This window comes from Chlorocebus sabaeus, chromosome 12 (assembly GCF_047675955.1).
Source record: "Chlorocebus sabaeus isolate Y175 chromosome 12, mChlSab1.0.hap1, whole genome shotgun sequence".
Classification (NCBI taxonomy): domain Eukaryota; kingdom Metazoa; phylum Chordata; class Mammalia; order Primates; family Cercopithecidae; genus Chlorocebus; species Chlorocebus sabaeus.
The window spans coordinates 5,616,957-5,637,752 of NC_132915.1; the positions used below are offsets into that span (position 1 = coordinate 5,616,957).

A 20,796-nucleotide genomic window follows, 5' to 3' on the forward strand; every position below is an offset into this window, starting at 1 on the left:
GTTATATATTATATGCATTTAAGGTTCCTCCATGTTTTTTCATGGCTCATTTCTTTTCGGTGTTGAATAATGTTCCATTGTCTGAATATACCACAGTTTGTTTATCCATTCACCTACTGAAGAACATGTTGCTTGTTTCTAAGTTTTGGCAATTATGAAAAAAGCTGCTATACATATCTGTGTGCAGGTTTTTGTGTGGACATAGATTTTCATCTTATTTGGATAAATACCAAGGGGCACGATTGCTGGGTTGTATGGCAAGAGTGTTTAGTTTTATAAGAAACTGCCAAAGTGTCTTCCAAAGTGGCTGTAGCATTTTGCATTCCCACCAGCACTGAATGAGACTTACAGTTGCTCCACACACTCACCAGCACTGGGTGTTGCCAGTGTTTTGGGTTTTAGACATTTAACAGATATGTAGAGGCATCTCAATTTAATTTGTAATCTGTCTACTATTTTTGAAACTAATATTTGGGATAAAAGTGTTGAAATTTTGGATGATAATTGTAGATTTGTCTATTTCTTTTTGCAGTTTTTGAAAACAAGTTCACCAATTATTTTTGGTAATGTCTAATCTGCTATTCATCCCTTGTCATGTATTTTTTTCTCTCTCACATTGTAGTTTTCATCTTTAAAAGTTTGATTTTTAAAAAAAATATCTTCTATGTTTCTACATTACATGGTTAATCTTTCCTCTACCTTCTTGAACATATAGAATATAGGTATAGTGATTTTTAAAGACCTAATTAGTATATCAGCACTGTCATTTCTGAATTGGTTTCAATAAACTGCTTTTTCCCATTAGGGGTCAACTTTCCCTGATTCTTTGTGTACCTGGTAAATTTACATTGGATCCTAAAACATTTGTTGGGTTCTCTGAGACACTGTCAAGTTACTGTACACAGTTTAGTTCTTTCAGAAAGGCTTGCTTTTAAGCTTTATCAAATGAGATTACAGCAGCCTTTAGCCTAGGGCTAATTATTTTCCTCTACTGAGCTAATGCTCTTCTGAGTACTCTACCAGATGCCCTGTAAATTGTAAGGTTTTCCACTCTGACTGGTGGAAGACAAACTCTTCCTGGTCTTTTTAAGCTCCAGAGACCATTTCCCCCCCCCCCCCACCCACCGCTTTGTCCTTTAGGTTAGTTCTTTTCCCAGTCTCAAGTATTAATAGTTTACTTACATATATGTGCTATCCAGTATTCAGTGGAAGACTTCACATCTCTGGAAGGGTTTCTCTGGGTTAGCTCTCACCTCTTTGTACTCTGCCCTAGGAACACTAGTCTCTTTGGTGTCCTCAGATTTCCAACTCTATTTTTTCAACTCAGGCAGACTGCTGGACTCTGCCTGTGTTCCCCTCCCTGCAACTCCCTTGAGGGAGGAAGCAGGTCAGTCACAGGTCTCTCTGGGCATTTGATTTGCATCCCCTCTCAGGGATCACTGACCTGGACTGCTCTTTGTTTAATATTTGGAAAATGCTTCATATATATTGTTCTACTTTTAAGTTGTTTCAGGTGGGAAGGTATACGTGGTCCCTATTACTCCATGTTGACTGGGAGTCAGATTTGATAAGTTTTGTCATAATACTGGTGTAATGGCTGAACGATTCTCTAGGAAGTGATCATGATGTAGCTTCACAGACTCTCCAAAAGTCTGTGAAATTACATCATGGTCGCTTCCTAGAGTATCATTCTACTTCATGGAGCCACTCTGGTTACCAGTTGTCAAACTAGTAGGAATGTTGTTATGGCAATACAGGGAAGGTGATCTCCACAAAACCATGCTCATTTTCTTGGCCTTCAGGTGATACACTGTATGCAGAATGTCAAAAATGGGTCAGTTAGTGACATTTGTACCTAGGTCAAGGACCCAGGATGGCAGCCACATGTTTGCTAATACCATTATAGGTTTCTACTAAGAAACAATCACAATATTTGCCAAGACTTAGCACGGATGACCCTGCATTTCCTAAACATTTGGGTGGGTAGACACTGTGGCTTGAGGAAGGCATGCATTACCCTGAGCTCATGCTCATGGTTTTCAATTTAGATACGCTTGGAATTTCCACAGCTTGTCTTAGGTTGTGAAGCGGACTTCTAAGAATCTGCATATCAACAAATTACAGTCATATGTCACTTAGCGACAGGGATGCATTCTGAGAAATGTGATGTTAGATGATTTTGTTGTTGTACATCATAAAGTGTACTTACACGAACCTAGATGGGACAACCTACTATACACCTAGGCTATATGATAGAGCCTATTGCTCCTAGGCTACAAACCTGTACAGCCCGCGACTGTACTAAAAACTGTAGGCAACTGGAACAGAATGGAATTTGTGTATCTAAACATATCTAAAGCCAGGTGCGGGGGCTCATGCCTGTAATCCTAGCATTTTGTGAGGCTGAGGTGGGTGAATCACTTGAGCTCAGGAGTTTGAGACCTGCCTGGGCAACATAGTGAGATCCTGTCTCTACAAAAAAAATATAAAAATCAGCTGGGCATGGTAGCATGCGCCTGCAGTCCCAGCTACTTGGGAGGCCGAGGTGTGAGACTGGCTTGAGCCCAGGAAGCGGAGGTTGTAGTGAGCTGAGATGGCGCCACTGTACTCCAGCCTGGGTGGCAGAGCCACACCCTGTCTCTAAATAAATAAATAAAAAATAAACATATCTAAATATAGGAAAGGTATGGTTAGAATATGGTCTAAAAGAATTTTAAAAAGGTATACTATATAGAGTACTTACCATGAATGGAGCTTGGAGGACTGGAAGTCACACTGGTGAGTCAGTGAGTGAGTGTGAAGGCCTAGGACATTACTATATACTACTGTAGATTTTATAAACAATGTACACTAAAACTCTACTAAATTTATAAAAAAGTTTATTTCTTCAATAAATTAGCCTTAGCTTATTGTAATTTAACTTTATATACTTTTTATTTTTTTAAAAACTGACTTTTGTAATAGCATTCCTCTCTTTTTTTTCTTTGTCTAAAGGCTTCTTGATTTTTTAAATCGTTTCAGAAAACTTTTCATTTCATTCATCTTTTCTACAGTTTTTTTGGTTTCTGTTCTGATCTTTAATATTTCTTTTTTGCAACTAATTTTGGGTTTGGTTTGCTCTTGCTTTTCTAGTTCTTTAAGATGCATTATTAGGTTGTTTATATAAAGTTTTTCTACTTGTTGATGTAGGTGTTTATTGCTGTAAACTTCCCTCTTAGTACTGCTTTTGCTGTATCCCATAGGTTTTGGTGTGCTGTTTTCATCTTAATTTGTTTCAAGAATTTAAAAAAATTCCTTCTTAATAACACTTGGCTTAAAACACAAATACATTGTATAGTTGTACAAAAATATTTTCTTTGTAGCATAATTCTATAAGCTTTTTTTCTATTTTTATATTTTAACTTTTTTGTTAACTGTTTTTGTTAAAAACAGGCAAACATGCATTAGCCTAGGCCTGCATCAGGTCTGGATCATCAGTATCTTCCACCTCCACATCTTGTCCCACTGGAAGGTCTTCATGGGTAACAACACTCATGATAATGCCTTCTTCTGAAATACCTCCTGAAGGAACCACCTCAGGCTGTTGCACAGTTAATGTTTTTTTTTTAAAATAGGTAGAAGGAATGTACTCTAAAACTGATAAATATAGTAAATACGTAAACCAGTAATATAGCCATATATTAAAGTATGATGTACTGTACATAATTGTATGTGCTGTACTTTTTTCTTTTTTTTTTGAGACGGAGTCTCTCTGCACTCCCGGGCATGGTGGTGCATGCCTGTAGTCCTAGCTACTCAGTGCAACCTCCGCCTCCTGGGTTTAAGTGATTCTCCTGTCTCAGCCTCCTGAGTTGCTGGGATTACAGGCGTGCACCACCGCACTCAGCCAATTTTGTATTTTTAGTGGAGACAGGGTTTCACCATGTTGGCTGGGCTGGTCTCGAACTCCTGACCTCAAGTGATCTACCCACCTTGGCCTCCCAAAGTGCTGGGATTACAGGCTTGAGCCACCGCGCCCAGCCTGTGCTGTATTTTTATATGACTGGCAGTGCAGTAGGTTTGTTTATACCAGCATCACCACAAACACATGAGTAATATGTTATGATGCTGTGACATCTCTAGGCAATAAGAATTTTTCAGCTCCATTATAATCTTTTGGGACCATCATGGTATACGCAATCTGTCACTGACAAAAAAGTCATTATGTGGTATATGACTGTACTTTCTTTGGTCAAGTGGTCAGACAGAAAGATTGAGTCAAATGCTTGTAGGGTCGTCTCTCAGGTTTTTTGTTTTGTTTTGTTTTTGAGACAGAGTCTGTCTCTGCTCTGTTACCCAGGCTGGAGTACAGTGCTGTAATCGCTGCTCACTGCAACCTTGAACTTCTGGGCTCAAGTGAGCCTCCTGCCTCAGCCTCTGAGTAGCTAGGACTACAGGCATGTACCACCATGCCCAGCTAAGTTTTTATGTTTTAGTTGAGATAAGGTCTTGCTATGTTCCTTACTCTGGTCTTAAACTCCTGGCCTCAAGCAATCCTCCCACCTTGGTTTCGGCCTCCTATAGGGCAGGGATTACAGGCAGAAGCCACAGTGCCTGGCCTCTCAGGTATTTTCTAAGGTTCCAACAAGACGACTGGTTTAGCAGTCTATGGCCACTTCTTATCCCTTAATCCTTCAGTGCCTCTCCTTTGCAGTTTAGGGTATTAATCTCTGTATGTAACATCACCTTGAATGTTTTACCATTCCTTCCCATCACAGTTTTGTTCTGGTTGGTGAAGGAGACCAAGGTATGCCTGTGAGAATTGAAATAAATTTAATCACTGAGCAAGTTAGTTACATTAACCTTCTAGACTCACTAAATACTTTAAATTCCCATTAAAAAGATAAGAGCGGCAAATCTGTTGTGATCTGGGTTCTTATGATACCTGGGGTTTTAGTTTCTCCTCCATACTGGGCTGTGTAAAGAAGGCTCTTCATCTTGGGGAACACCGACAGTGAGTGGACCTGAGGAGAGAGCAGGAGGAAAGCTGCAAGGGGTGTAGGTGTGTGTGTGTGTATGTGTGTGTTTCGTAGCTGTAGAATTCTGAGAGGCAGTCAAAACTGCCAACCTTCCTTTGTAGGACTAACTTTAGGCCAAGAGAGATTGGCTGAGTGAATCCTTTGATGACAGCTGCTGCAACACCTTGGTGAAGGTTTCTCTTGTCCCTGGCCACCAGACTTCACAGGAATTGCGCCAGTCTGTCTGACCACAATGCTACTACTGTACCAAGAGTGCCTAAATATTCATTTCTTAAATGTTTTTCAGCTTTACCATGTGCAAGGCCCTGTACTAACCCTGAGACCAGCTAATTAAAGAGTTACTCTTCCTGACTCTTACCTCCTTATAACTGATGCTGCTGACCGTTATTTTTATATGGTATCATCATGCCCTTCCCCCCAGACAATTCTAAAGCTAGAGAATAAAAGCACAAAACAGAACGGCTAGGAAAATGGGTTGTGGATTACATTAGTCATAGAACGTCTTAGCAAACAGGTGGAGAGAAATCTCCCAAGTAATCTTTGAAAACCTGCAGAACAGCAGGGCCCAGAGAGGGGGCCATGTCTGATCCACCACCTTTACTGGTAATGAGAGTTTCCCTGGAACACATCCACGCTCATTTGTTTATATATTGTTGTTGGGAAAAAGGCTTATGGGGTGCCTGCATAAACGGGCCATAAAAATATGGGACAATAAGTTGTGGAAAGCCACAAGAGGTCTCTGAGGAGGAAAGCCTTCTTATCGCCATTATGTCCCCATGCTCTGAGCGCAACCTGCTCTCTTATCTATAAACACTGTGCTAAAGGAGAAAGACACTCCTTTGAAACACTGAAATGTGGACAGACATACAGGCTCCTAGTTAAGCCCGCTCCCATTAGCTACTCCCCAATAAGTTAAAGATATGCTATTTAAGCACAAAGGAGATTCATTTAAACTGCTATTGCTATAGATTACGCCTATGACACACTGCCTCCCTTTCACTGTTTCGCCCTAAACATCTGCTTCTTAGATCTAAGTGATTGTACTCAACAAATAGTGTGGAGATCAGAACTCTGGGCCTTTTGCAGCCCCCATTTTGCAACTGGCCTCCTGGCTCCCACCTTTATGAACTTTTAACCTGTCTCTTCTCTTCCTTTGTCGCCACTGGGCTTTGGGTACCCTATGGGTGGTGTTGAGGCTGGTCCCCAACATATGTCTATGGCTGCTTTCATGCTACAATGACAGAGCTGAATAGTTATGACAGAGAAGGTGTAGCCTATGACGCCTCAAATATTTACTATCCGGCCCTTTATAGAAAAAGGTTTCTAATTCCTGGTCTAAAGATAAAGGTAAGATACAAAAAAGTTCTGGCCAGGCGAGGTGACTCATGCTGTAATCCCAGCACTTGGGGAGGCCAATGCAGGAAGACTGCTTGAGCCTAGGAGTTCAAGGCTGCAGTGAGTCATGACTGAACCACCGCACTCCAGCCTGGGTGATGGAGCAAAACCCCGTCTCTATGAAAAAAAAAAAAAAAAAAAAGTTTTTTGATTCTGATAGAAAAATTCCAAATTATGATTTGGCAATAATACTATAGCATATAGCCCATATATCATAAGTGTAATTTCTCAAAGACTTGCCTAGTGAGGCATACAAGCAAATATATAAGCCGATTTTCAGAGGTAAAAATTTAGTCACCACTAACTCTGAAATATTGTTTCATTCTAGAAATTGGCCGGTGAAAAAAAATCAAACATGAAGATTGCAGTTTTGTTTTGTTTTTTTCTGCTTATCATTTTTCAAACTGACTTTGGACAAAATGAAGAAATTCCTAGGAAGCAAAGGAGGAAGATCTATCACAGAAGGCCGAGGAAAAGTTCAACCTCGCACAAGCACAGATCAAACAGACAGCTTGGAATTCCGCAAACAACAATTTTTACACCAGTAGCAAGATTTCCTGTTGTTAACTTTGATTATGGCATGGAGGAAAAGTTTGAATCTTTTTCAAGTTTTCCTGGAGTAGAATCAAGTTATAATGTGTTACCAGGTAAGAGAACAGTATGAGAGAGAGACACAAGGAGGGAGGAGGGTGAGAGATGGTGTGGGGAAAGAGAAGGAGAGGGGGAGAGAGGGAGAACATCTCCATGAAGATAATCTTCTAAAGAAAAATCCAGGTTATTATACTACTTTTTGGTTTAATCTACAAACATACATTTTAAAATAATTTTTAAAAATGGGGCCGGGTGCAGTGGCTCACACCTGTAATCCAAGCATTTTGGGAGGCTGAGGTGGACAGATCACGAGGTCAGGAGTTTGAGACCAGCCTGGCCAACATGGTGAAACCCCATCTCTACCAAAAATACAAAAAATTAGCTAGGTGTGGTGGCGTGTGCCTGTAATCCCAGCTACTTGGGAGGCTGAGGCAGGAGAATCGCTTGAACCTGGGAGGCGGAGGTTGCAGTGAGCAGAGATAACGCCACTGCACTCCAGCCTGGGCGACAGAGCAAGACTCGGTCTCGAGATTAAAAACAAAACAAAACAAAACAAAAAATCCCCCAAAAACCAAAAGCAACTTAAGGAACATATTTATAATACAAAATTATTAGACAAAAGTTACCTATCCTACCACTATATTTACAAAATCATAGTTATCATTTTGGTTTATTTCTTTCCAGTATGTTTACTATGCATATATTTTAAATAGTTGTAATCCTAACATAGATAACATACATAAACATTTATAAACTGCTTTTCCATTTATAACAATAGATCATCTAGAATACAGAAATAAATTATTCAGATGATTCTGTGAACATATGGCTATTACATATTTTCAACCAAAAATCTTCAACCACAAATAGAATTAAAGCCACTGAATTCATTTTATATGGGTTAAACCACTGATTTTTTAAAGATTTAAGCGACTAAAAATTCTGCTAAAGATTTCAATTAGGCATTTTTTAAAACTAGTATTAAATGGTTTACATTTTTCCAAGTTTGGAAGAAAAAAGTATTATAGGCATGTTACCATTAAATAAAGCTTTCAAAAGAATAACAGAAAATATCACCATATAATGTTCTGTGGCCAGTATTTCATATATTGTCTCAATACAGCTAAATGCTTCTTCATTAGTTATTTCTATGAATTTAACAGAAATAATATACAATTATCCTGAAAATAGGCAATTTAAGCCACACTTACAACGTGATTGGGAAAAGAAAGGAAGAGAAATCAACTTAAAAAAATTGTAATAATAATGTACTCATAACTGCTAAAGAATGATGAGGCCAATATTTTTAGTTAAGTGGAAAGATAGCTAAGCTATAATAATGGAAAACAAAAAGGCCGAAAAAGAAGTATTCATAACGTGATCCCAAAGTTGTGTAAAAAAAAGTTTTTATATGTAAGCATATATACATAAAAGTACAGAAGATATATACTAAGCATTTCCAAATTGTCCAAAAATATTTTCCAGCGATTTTACAGTACTTTTTGATTGTATCACCACACATAACACAAAATTTACCATTTCATCCATTTTAAAGCGTACAATTCAATAGCATTTACTGTCACAATATTGTGCAACCATCACTACTATCTTGTTTCTGAACATTTTCATCCCACCAAAAGGAAACTCTGTACCTAAACTCTTCATTTCTCCCCACTCCCAGCCCTTGGCAACCACTAATCTATTCTGTGTCTATGAATTTGCCTATTCTGGAAATTTCATGTAAATGGAATCACACAATATGTGGCCTTGTGTATATAACTTCTTTCCTTAGTATAATGTTTTTAAAGTTCATCTATGATTAGCCTGTATCAGAACTTCATTCCTTTTTATGGCTGAATAATATTCCATTTTATGGCTATACCATATTTGTTTATCCATATTGTTTATCAGTTGATGAACATCTGGGCTGTTTCCACCTTTTGGCTATCACGAATAGCACAGCTATGAGCATTAATGTAAATTTTATTTCAACATCTATTTTCAATTCCTTTGGGTATATACTGGGAGGGGAACTCTTGAGCCATTTGGTAATTCTATACTTAATTTATTGACGAACTGCCAAATGTTTTCCAAAGTGGCTACACTGTTATATATCCGCCAGCAATGGAAGAGGATTCCAGTTTCTCTACATTCCTGCCAACAATGATTTATTTTTAATTATAGCTGTTCTTTTATGAAGTGGTATCTCATTGTGCTTTTGATTTGCATTTCCCTAACAACTAATGATGTTAAGCATCTTTTTATGTGCATGTTGTCTATCTGCATATTCAACTCCTATGCCTATTTCTTTCTCAAGAGATGGGGTCTTGCTCTGCTGCCCAGGCTGGAATACAGTGGTACAATCATAGCTCACTGCAGTCTTGAACTCCTGGGCTTCAGTGATCCTTTGCCTCAGCTTCCCAAGTAGCTGGGACTACAAGAATGCACCACCACACCTGGCTAACTTTTTAACGTTTTTTGTAGAGACAGCATCCCATTATGTTGTCCAGGCTGGTGTCAAATTCCTGGCCTCAAGAAATCTTCCCTCCTTGGCCTCCCAAAGTGCTGGAATTAACAGGCGACAGCCACTGTATTGGGCAAGTTTTGCCCATTTTTTAATTGCATTGCCTTTCTGTAATTCAGTTATAAAAGTTCTTTATGAATATTCTGGATATCAGGACCTTATCAGATACATGATTTCACATATTTTCTCCCATTGTGTACACTGTCCTTTCACTTTCTTAACAATGTCCTTTGATGCACCAAATTTTTAATTTTGATAAAGTCTAATTTATCTTTTTCTTTAGGTGTCATATCTAAGAATCCACTGCCAAATATGAGGTTATAAAGATTTACCCCGATGGATTTTTCTAAGAGTGTTGTATTTAGAGCAAAGGTCTAAATATAAGATATATTAGGTCTTTGATCCATTTTGAGCTAATGTTTGTATTTGGTGAAAGGCAGGGATTCAGCTTCATTCTTTTGCTGGTGTTGTGCCAGCACCAGTTGTTGAAGATTGTTCTTTCCTCCACTGAATGGTCTTGACACCTTTCTTGAAAATCAGTTGTTCACAGATGTATGTCCGACTTTCAATGTTCCACTGGCCTATATGTCTATCCTTATACTAGTATCACACTGACCAAAGCTGATTATCGTGCCTTTATAGTGAGCTTTTTGAAATCTGGAAGTGTGAGATCTCCAACTTTGTTCTTTTTTCTCAAGATTGCTTTGGTTATTTGGGATCCCCTATAGTTCCATACGAATTTAAGGATCAGCCTTTCCATTTCTGCAAAAAATTGGCCATGGACATTTTGATAGGGTGTAGTGCCTTTGATAACCCGGAAGAAACTCATACGTGTATTTTTGTTCAGAGGAGGAACTGGGTAGGTGGGATTAGCCTATTGCAAGTATCCAAATGAGAGATGGGTAGGGCCTGAATTGGGCTGAGTTAGTGGTCGGGGAAAGAAGGGGACTAATGTGAGAGGCTCATTTGGGGGTGGAACTTGGGGACAGTGGCTCAGATGGAGGAAAGTTATCTGGAATGACACCTGGGCTGGAAGAAAAACATCCCCCCTAATATTCTCCTCAGCTTTCTAATGATCTGCTTAGCTGATACACTTATCCACATATCTGCAATCTTGTATTTAGGAAAATGAATATATGCACTGCATCATGCACTTTATTTGTTTATTTATTTATTTAGAGACAGAGTCTTGCTCTGTCGCCCAGGCTGGAATGCAGTGGAATGATCTTGGCTCACTGCAACCTTCACCTCCTGGGTTCAAGTGATTCTCATGCCTCAGCTTTCGGAATAGCTGGAACTTCAGGCATGTGCCACCACACTCGGCTAATTTTTGTATTTTTAGAGGAGATGGGGTTTCACCATGTTGCCCAGGCTGGTCTCAAACTCTTGGTCTCAAGTGATCCACCCGCCTCAGCCTCCCAAAGTGTTGGGATTACAGGCATGAGCCACCGCGCCCAGACAGTATTATACACTTTAAAAGGGTGAATATTATAGTATGTGAATCATATTTCAATAGCATAATAAACCATAAAAGAGATAGCTCAGTGTCTCACTGAGAAGCACCATAGAAGCATGCTGTCTGGTTTCACCTACTCCCATGTGCACATCAAGGGTGGGCTGTGAGCTTGTCATTAGTGCTAGCTCAGCTCTCTGGTCACATGACGGAACTGGATTGGCTGGTGGCTTGGGAAGTTTGGTGTGGCCATACGATTTGCATTAGTCAGTATAATTAGGCACTTTTAGAGTTCAAGTGTGATTTGTAACCTCACATTCCCACTATCGCAGTGATCAGGACAGCCTGCTTATAGATGAATCCTGAGTGAATATGATGAGCTGAGCCCCTGTGTCCCCACATTACACATAAAGTATAAATGAAAAATAACTGAGATTTGGGGATTGTTTGTTGCTGTTGTATAATTTAATCTATCCTGATGGATACAAAATGGGAGCGCAGTTCAGCCCCAAGTTACCATGAGGAGTTCACTCTTAGAGCCTAAGTGAAGGGGCTGAGAGGAGAGCCTGGGAAAAGCATTTCAGCATTTCTTGTCTATACGACATTTTTACCCTACACAGGAATGCACGCAGAATTCTACTCTTGTGTGGTTAGAGCAGTCTGACTTCACATTGTGTTTACTTCCATTCACAGTTGCTGGTAACCACATAAGAAATTTAAATGTGTGCTTTTGTTTTCTTCTAGGAAAGAAGGGACACTGTTTGGTAAAAGGCATAACCATGTACAACAACGCTGTGTGGTCCCCTGAGCCCTGCACGACCTGCCTCTGCTCAGATGGAAGAGTGCTTTGTGATGAAACCGTGTGCCATCCCCAGAGGTGCCCCCAGACAGTTATACCTGAAGGGGAATGCTGCCCTGTCTGCTCTGCTACTGGTATAGAGATTTAGCTAAGCAAAATATCAGTGTGTGATTGATCTTTAACTTCCATTTGTTTTTGTTACTAATTTTAGATTAAAATTATGATACGTTAGTCATCTGAGTACTTAAAATATTGGCAGAATGTTGATTAACATAGAAAATATCTGGGAAAATGCATGGTAGGGGATATAAATAATAGACGGTGGTTTTCTAGTTCTAGCTCTATCAGATTCAGTAAACTTGGATGAAATTACATTCCACATTTGACTCTCAGCTTTAGAGATACGGTAACAGAATTTCTACAACTAACAGACCCTGAATTCTTACTGAGTTAAGGGCTCTGCTTTGGTCTATGTGTGCATTATCCCACTTAATCCACCCCAACATGGCTTTATCACCTTGAAGCCAGGGTAAACAAAGGAAGAGTGATTTTACTCTAAAGAGAATAAAGCCCCATCCCTCTGGCTATACCCAGCCACTCAAAGGCAGCACAGGAACCCACATCACTGCTTGGATAATCCCAGGAAAATGCAGAAGTGCAGCCTGAAGCATGATTTTCTCACGTGGCCCTTCTGTGTGCAGGAGATCACAGCACGGGTTTTGTTGGCTGCTCGTGGACCCCTTCTCCAATGAGGCTCATACCTGACTGAATGAGGGACCCTTCCCGGGAGGCCCAGTCTCCTCTGAGAAAAGCCTAACCAACACCTTATGAAAATAAGCAAATAAACACTTGTTAAATACTTGGCTGGGAAGGGATAGGGACATCTTCTCTTGTCTGTAACCGAGATAGATTGCTCCCATGCACACAGATGATCACAGGGTATGTGTCTACAAAAGTCTCCTGCCAGGAAAAACTTTTGACTATTTAGAAATTGTGTTTTGCTTTATACTACCAAATATTTCACTAACGTTTAAAAAGAGTTAGGAAAAAAGTGTTCAATGAAATGGATTCCTTGGAGTGAAATAAATACAAGGTTTACAAAGTAAGAGTCACAAATTCTCAGACATTTTTTCAAAAGACTTGGAGTATTCTTGAAATGTAGTTATTTTGGAAAAATAAACTTGGACATACAGGAAGGATTTTAAATGTTTCAATATGATAGCTTTAGTTTCCTTTTACTAACTTTTTCCTATTCTCCTTCTGCATGTTTTGCTAGAGATGTGAAAAAACTCACAGACTTTATAATACATACTGAATTGATATCTCAAGTAATTTCTCCAAATAATTATATTTCCTGAGTTCTTTTCGGAAGTAGTTTATATATAGTATTAAATAAGAGTAGGCAGATGATTAAGTAAATTTATAAATCCTGATGAAAGAAAATGTATGCACTCTGGCTGGGTACAGTAGGTCACCCCTGTAATCCCAGCACTTGGAAGTTGAGGCGGGAGGATCACAATGGGTCACGTGTTCGAGACCAGCCTAGTCAACACGGGGAAACCCCATCTCTACTAAAAATACAAAAATTAGCTTGGCATAGTGATGGGGTGCCTGTAATCCCAGCTACTTGGGAGGTTGAGGCAGGAGAATTGCTTGAACCAGGAGGCAGAGGGTGAAGTGAGCCGAGATCATGCCACTGCATTCCAGCCTGGGTGACAGAGCAAGACTCTGTCTCGGGGAAAAAAAAAAAAAATTACGCACTGTGAAATCAGTTCTTCCTAGAACTGTTTACTCAGAGAGTGAATTTGAATCTAGTCTTTGTCTTGTCTTCCCCACTTTCTGCCAAAGATTTAACAGCTGAATATAAATGTAGATTCACTGTCTACTATCATTTATTCTACTCCCACCATCATGGAAGGATAAACAGCACTCCTGTGCATATGTCTAAGTTAAAGCAACATCACTTAAGTCCAGAATGTCATTTGTAAGTCTCAGGTAGTAAAGATGATTTAAGTATAGAATCTGGGAGAGAGAAGGAGGAAAACTTTCTCTCTATAATTCTGAATTTCAGAGGATGACGCTAGGATGCCAGGGACAAAAATAATGGCAAATCTATAAACAAAAAAGTTGGTTTCACTGCTATAAGCAAGTAAAATACACACCTTTTTCACTTTTTTAATGTCTGGTAAACAGTCTACAAATTCTCACATTAGCAACAGCCCTAGTGAACAGAACAGTATCTATTATAAAGGTATCACATCTGATTATAACACAATCTCACAACAGGATTGCTTATCATTTTGCCTCATGTGGCAATATTATTCCCTCCTTAGTCACCAGGTAGCATGATATGTTAGCAAAAATAAGCATTAAGTTATTTAATATAAAAATTAGTATTAAGGCCCACAGGTGAAAAAAATGTAAGAGACCTTACAAAATAGAAATAAAGTGACTATTAAAACTTTTTAAGCAAAAATTTCAAGGTGCATTTCATCTTTAAATTGCACTCAAATACTTGGAGGGAATAATATTTACTAATCTCATTTTTGTTATGATTTTTTCTTTTATTAATATCATCAACTTATCTCTGCTACCTCATCCTTGTGTGGTCATTAGTCTCCTATTCTCTACTCAGTGGTATAGCATTAAATGATAGAAATGAATTTTCTGGTGATTCTTCAGAACAAAGAGAACCTACCAATTTACTTCATAAGCAACTGCCACCTCCTCAGGTGGGAATGGACCAAATAGTAAGAAAAGAAGCACTTCAATCTGAGGAGGATGAAGCAATGAAAGAAGATACAGAGCAAAAGAGAGAGACCCCTGAATCTAGAAATCAGAGGCAACTTTATAGTGAGGGGGACAGCAGAGGAGGAGACAGAAAGCAGAGGCCTGGAGAGGAGAGGAGGCTGGCACACCAGCAGCAACGCCAAGGAAGGGAGGAGGAGGAGGAAGAGGAGGGTGAGGAAGAAGAGGAGGATGAGGAGGAGGAGGAAGACGAGGAGGACCCGGTAAGAGGAGATATGTTCCGAATGCCCTCTCGATCTCCACTTCCTGCTCCTCCCAGAGGCACACTGCGCCTGCCAAGTGGGTGCTCTCTGTCCTACAGGACCATCAGCTGCATCAACGCCATGCTCACCCAGATACCACCACTAACAGCACCACAGATAACCAGTCTGGAGCTCACTGGTAAGAGATGTTGACTTCTGCTTTATTTTGTGCTTTAAAAGTAAATGACTCTTAGCAGCCGGGCATGGTGGCTCACGCCTGTAATCTCAGCACTTTGAGAGGCTGAGGTGGCCAGATCACCTGAGGTCAGGGGTTCGAGACCAGCCTGGACAATATGGTGAAACCCCATCTCTACCAAAAATACAAAAATTAGCCGGGTGTGGTAGGGCATGCATGTAATCCCAGCTCCTCAGAAGGCTGAGGCAGGAGAATCATTTGAATCCAGGAGGCGGAGGTTGCAGTGAGCTGAGATTGAACCACTGTACTCTAGCCTGGGCAATTGAGTGAGACTCCATCTCAAAAAAAAAAAAAAAAAAAAAAGTAAATGACTCTTAGGCATGTGCAGTTGTATACACCTGTAGTCCCAGCTACTCAGGAGGTTGAGGTGGGGGAATGGCTTCAGCCCAGTAGTTTGAGACCAGTCTAGGCAACAGAGTGAGACCCTGTCTCTTAAAAAAAAAAAAAAAAGAACGATTCTCATTGCTCTGTGAAGATTATATTTTAATTTCATCCTAAAAATTGATCCTGAATAGACTAATTTCATAATCTTCAAATATATAAACTTTGCAGAAGAGATAGCTATTTACTGCAGAATAGCAGTCAGGTATAAAGCAAACTCCTCCAAATCAAATGATGATTTCCTACTGATGGCTCTTAAAAATCAGCTTTAATGAGGTATAATTTATATGTAGTAACTTATTTTTAGTACATAAGTTCTGAGTTTTGACAAAAGCACATAGTCATGTAGCCACCACCAAAAGTAAGATATAGGACATTCTATCACTCCCCAAAATTCCTTGTTTCCCCCTCCACTAGTCACTGGCTACCACAGAACACTGATCTGTTTTCTGTCTCTACAGTTTTGCCTTTTCCAGAGTGTCACATGAATGGAATCATACAATACATAGCCCTTTCAGTCTGGTTTCTAATGTTTTTGAGAGCCACGCATTTTGTTTTGTATATCAGTAGTTCATTCCTCTCTTCTGCCAAGTAGTGTTCCATCATGTGGATGGGCCATGGTTTCCTACTAGGTATACGTCATCTGAGTTGTTTCCAGTTTGGGGTGATTATGTATAACGTTGCTATAAACATCCACGTACAAATGTTTGTGTGGACCTAAGTCTTCATTTCTCTAGGGCAATGCCCAGGAGTGGGACGGCTGATATGGTAAATACATGTTTACGTTTATAAGAAACTGTCCGACAGTTCTCTAAGGTGGCTGCTCCTTTCCCACCTGCATGCTGGGGAGCTCCTGCCTCTCTGCAGCCTGCCAGCACTTGGTACTATCAGTTGCTTTTCCCCCTCGTTTTTGACATTCTAGTGGGAATGTGGTCATCTAGACCTTTTGCCCATGTTTCCATCAGACCACCAGGGAGGGCTCTTAGAAGAACAGCAGGACCAGGTGTGACAGGCTGGCTGGTGGGGACACTTTGGGTGCTGGGAGCAGCAGGAGCCTTCGTCTGGGTAATGAGGCCCCTATGCCAGGGGTGGCTCTGGAGATGCTGGGGTGAGGGGAGCTGAAAAGGTCAACACATTTGTGCAGGGATGGCCATTTGTGACAGCACACTGCCAGTGTCAAACATAATAGAAGCTTCCGTGGCCTTTCTGACAAAGGATTTCATCCTACTTTTATATGATCACCTAAGGAATTCCCCTCATGCTCAGCAAAGCCCCTTCCTCCTGTGGCCTGTGCACCAGGTATGCTCTGCCCTAAGAAAACCCAATCTGCGAAAGTCTGAAGTCTTTGAAAAGATAAATGACCCACACTGAGCTACACTGTTACGGTTTTATAAGAAGGTCACCACGTGACTTTTATGGTATGTACTATTGGTATGCTCACTTTCTGAGTTTAAAAATCGACTACTGAATTTAACTAAATGTTAAAACAAAAACCTATAAAATTAGGGCATATAGGAACCTTTGCAGATTGAAGCTGTAGAGGCATAACATTAGATCTCAGAGAGTCTTGGAGATGATCTCCCCCAGTTTCGTATGCAGAGATGGAGACAGGCTCAGAGGAGGTGAGTGATTTGCATGAGCATTCAGGGACAAAAACAGAGGCATGCTTCTAGTCCAAGAAAATGGCTATGGGAGAATATGAAGACTAAAAATCAGTTCTGTATAACCTTCCACACCTTTGTTGTAAATGTACAATGTTACCAGTACTCTCCAGCAGACCACATTCTGGCTGTGTTAAGCACCTTCATCTAAACCATGATATACTTACAGCCTGAGGAATCCTTAGAGAGAAAATGTCAACTATGTTAAACCATCTATTTCCAGCCTGTTACTTTTCTGAACATACTTTGGTTATATAATATATATTCTATCCTTGTTCTGAATATTGCTTTCTCCTCCAGACAAAGCTCTCTCTTGATATCTATGCACACACGCCCATACATGTGTGTACATGTATGTATATGCACACATGCCTAAAACATAACCACTGTATGTCCTAGGCAATTCCATCGCCTCCATCCCAGATGAAGCATTTAATGGATTACCAAATTTGGAAAGGCTTGATCTGAGCAAAAATAATATCACTTCTTCAGGCATAGGTCCAAAAGCATTCAAGGTAAATACATGCTCTGATTTGTCTATTTGGACGAATGGCTTCACTATGACTTGTATTGGTTGGAGATGGGGAAGGGAGGAAAAGGAAAATGCTTCTAATTGGTAGTTTTCTTCTAAGAAAGTTTCCTCTCTGATGTTCCTAAACTGCATTCAAGTTTTCTCTTGAATATAGTTTATTATTTTACATACTTTTAGCTTTGCCATAAGGGCACCGACAATAGCATCAGTGACAAAACTAATGATTTAATTTATGGAGTAGTTTCTCCCCAAGTAACTGAAAACATGCTAAAATCTGGTCTCTTAGCATATGAAGTATTTTCTGGAAATAAACTGAGCCTATCTGGAAACTCTATTAACATTTTTCAGGCCAGCAAGACACGGCTTCCTTTTTTTTGTTTTGTTTTGTTTTGTGCAATGAACAAAACCTGATGGAGGGTACTTTGGCAGAAGGGGATTCTGGAAAAACAGATAGGCTCAGATAAAAATTAGGGATAGCTTGGAAAAAAAGAGGGAAAGAGAGAGAACAGGAAACAGCATAGAATAAACCTTTGAAAGATACAAATTGAACTAATTATATATATATATATATATAAATAAAATAAATATATATAAAAAACGGGCCGGGTGCAGTGGCTCATACCTGTAATCCCAGCACTTTGGGAGGCTGAGATGGGCAGATCACGAGGTCAGGAGTTTGAGACCAGCCTGGCCAACATGGTGAAACCCTGTCTCTACTAAAAATACAAAATTTAGCCGAGTGTAGTCGCATGCGCCTGTAGTCCCAGCTACTCGGGAGTCTGAGGCAGGAGAATTGCTTGAATTCGAGAGGCAGAGGTTGCAGTGAGCCAAGATCGCGCCATTGTACTCCAGCCTGGGCAACACAGGCAGACCCTGTCTCAAAAAACAAAAAGGAGGAAAGAAGACAGAATTCAAGGAATTTAAGAGTTAAGAGAGAAGGGGTTTATGTTTGTTAAAAAAAACAAAACAAAACAAAACTCATAAATGTGCGTGTTTGAAAAGTCATAAATAAAGCACATTATATTCCACTAGGTGAAACTGTTACTCCCTTGGGCAGTCTTCTGGGTCTTCCACCCACTCTTCAGACAAGTCACTGGCCTCTTATATTCTCAGTTCCTGTTTCTTATCTGGAGTCTAGGCTGGCAGATAAGAGGGTTCCACATTCACATCCTAGATCTACTTCATGCTATACATCCTTCTCCTAGAAAATGGCTAGCATTAGGGGGTCCTTTTCCTATATTTGACCAAGAGAAAAGCATTGTAGGAGATTACCTCCTTTTCTTGCTTTGGAATTCTCTGTCCCATTCCGAAACTGTTGAAATTTGAATATGATCACTGGAGAGGTGAATCATTCCATGGGACTTTACTAAAACCTACCCAACCACAGTTCCCCACTTTTGGTGGTAGAGGCTAGGTTTGACCAATAAACACACAACTACAAATGTGAAAAGATACTTTTCCAGACAGTCAACTGGATGCCATATAGGAATAGCTTGTAATATCTGTAGTCCTTAGTTTTGAAAAATTTCCACAGTAATTAGTGTCATTTTATGGCCTTTCTGGAGTAGATAAAAAACTGACGTTTACAAGTATGTTAAAAGGATTGATTGCTATCTTAATTGTTAGCATCCATGACAGCTTCAGATTACTGCATGATTTCATGAAATTTCTGTGTATTGCTTATAAGGTGGAAACGTAAGATCTAGCAAGAATGACCAATCCAGTAGTTATGGCAGCTTTCTCTCACTTTCTAAAAAGCTGCAATATAAACATGGTGAGTAAGCTACAAAATAATCAAATGTAGTCTGTTGAAAATCCCTGAGAATCAATGCTATTACCAGGATCAATATCAACCTGGCAGGGGGAATATGGGGTTTGCTGTGTGGCCTGGATATTACTGTCTAAGCCTAAGGAAGGATAGTTTGTGAGACTTTCAGTCAGTGCTTCAAAACGACCCTTATGTGAAATGTGACTGCACAGCTGTGACTAGATAAAAAAGTAACTTTGAGATTTGCTTTTTAAGCTTCTGAAGAAGTTAACACGTTTGAATATGGATGGAAATAATTTGATACAGATTCCTTCAGAATTGCCATCTACATTAGAAGAACTTAAGATCAATGAGAACAATCTTCAGGCTATTGATAAAGAAAGTTTCTCAGGTATTTAATATTTGTTTTTCAATGATATGCTTCCTTATAATCTTTCTTATATAGTGGTGTAGAAATTTTATTTACAGTATTGCCAAATGAATAAATAGTAAATATTTTTAGGTCACTTAGCCATTTGAGTTGTTAAAACTTCTTTTAACTATTAACTGGTAAAACGTAAAATGAATTTTAAACTACCTGTTATCTTTGTACCTTACCCATGAATAACATTGTTTCTCAATGATTCCAGGTTCTTATTATTCACAAGACAATAAATTTACTACAAATCCAAAATATCTGAAGAATTATACTACATATTCCCCACAACGCCATGCGTTTTGCGTTCTGGATCGACAATTTTGTCGGTTCTTCGAAGTGACTAACCAGTGCCATGGCTTGTTGATTGGATCTCCTTTATCACTCTGATGGTCAATACACCCCGCCCACAACTCTTGCTGCCTCCATACAACTTGCTGTTTTCATTTATCATGGGTTGGAACCTAAAGACAAAACTAAGCACATGGGAATTTATGCATGAAATATGAATAAACGGGCACTGCATATGAGGCTGAGATGCTGTCCTACAAAGAAAGCACATGCTCTTCATGGTGTTAACTTTGGCTTTGGCAATTTTGTGCCTGAGAGGGCTTGGGCTGGAACTTCTGTACTCGTATGTCACTGAAGTCCTGCTAACTCCACACCCCACGGCATGTGGATGCACGGCTCCCACTGTGGCCTAGCTTTCCGACAGCCTTTAGTGAGGGTGCCCTACATTCTGTGCACTTGACATTGCTGGCACTGGCTCCTCTTCTGCTTGTTTCTGGACTGTGCTAGATAGCTGAAGATATCATATGTGACTCTGTATAAAAGAGGTTTTATCACATTTTACTTTTTATGAATTCTAGCTAATGCCTTTGATTATACTGTGTACTTTTTTGAGACAAGGACTGCCTACCTTTTCTTTTTATCTTCCTAATAGTCTAGCATAGCTCTTGAGGTCAGTGCTCAACACTGTCTGTTTACTTGCTTTGAAACATATTGATTATGTT

At 39.7% G+C, this 20,796-nt stretch overlaps 2 protein-coding genes across 3 annotated transcripts in view; one reads left to right on the forward strand and one right to left on the reverse strand.

Annotated features, from left to right (window-relative positions):
* The window catches only part of CENPP (centromere protein P), a 269,089-nt gene that overhangs the window by 74,704 nt on the left and 173,589 nt on the right, over positions 1 to 20,796 (reverse strand). The gene's annotated exons all lie outside the window — the stretch shown is intronic.
* Positions 1 to 20,796, forward strand: part of ECM2 (extracellular matrix protein 2) — a 41,386-nt gene that overhangs the window by 6,986 nt on the left and 13,604 nt on the right. The window contains exons 2-6 of one of the 2 annotated variants that reach the window (XM_007969742.3): positions 6,742 to 7,060; positions 11,726 to 11,914; positions 14,397 to 14,969; positions 17,468 to 17,583; positions 19,624 to 19,759. In XM_007969742.3, the coding sequence (XP_007967933.2) occupies positions 6,769 to 7,060; positions 11,726 to 11,914; positions 14,397 to 14,969; positions 17,468 to 17,583; positions 19,624 to 19,759 (1,306 nt within the window). In that variant the 5' untranslated portion in view covers positions 6,742 to 6,768. The remainder of the gene's footprint in view (positions 1 to 6,741; positions 7,061 to 11,725; positions 11,915 to 14,396; positions 14,970 to 17,467; positions 17,584 to 19,623; positions 19,760 to 20,796) is intronic. The other variant, XM_007969743.3, reaches the window with a different exon arrangement.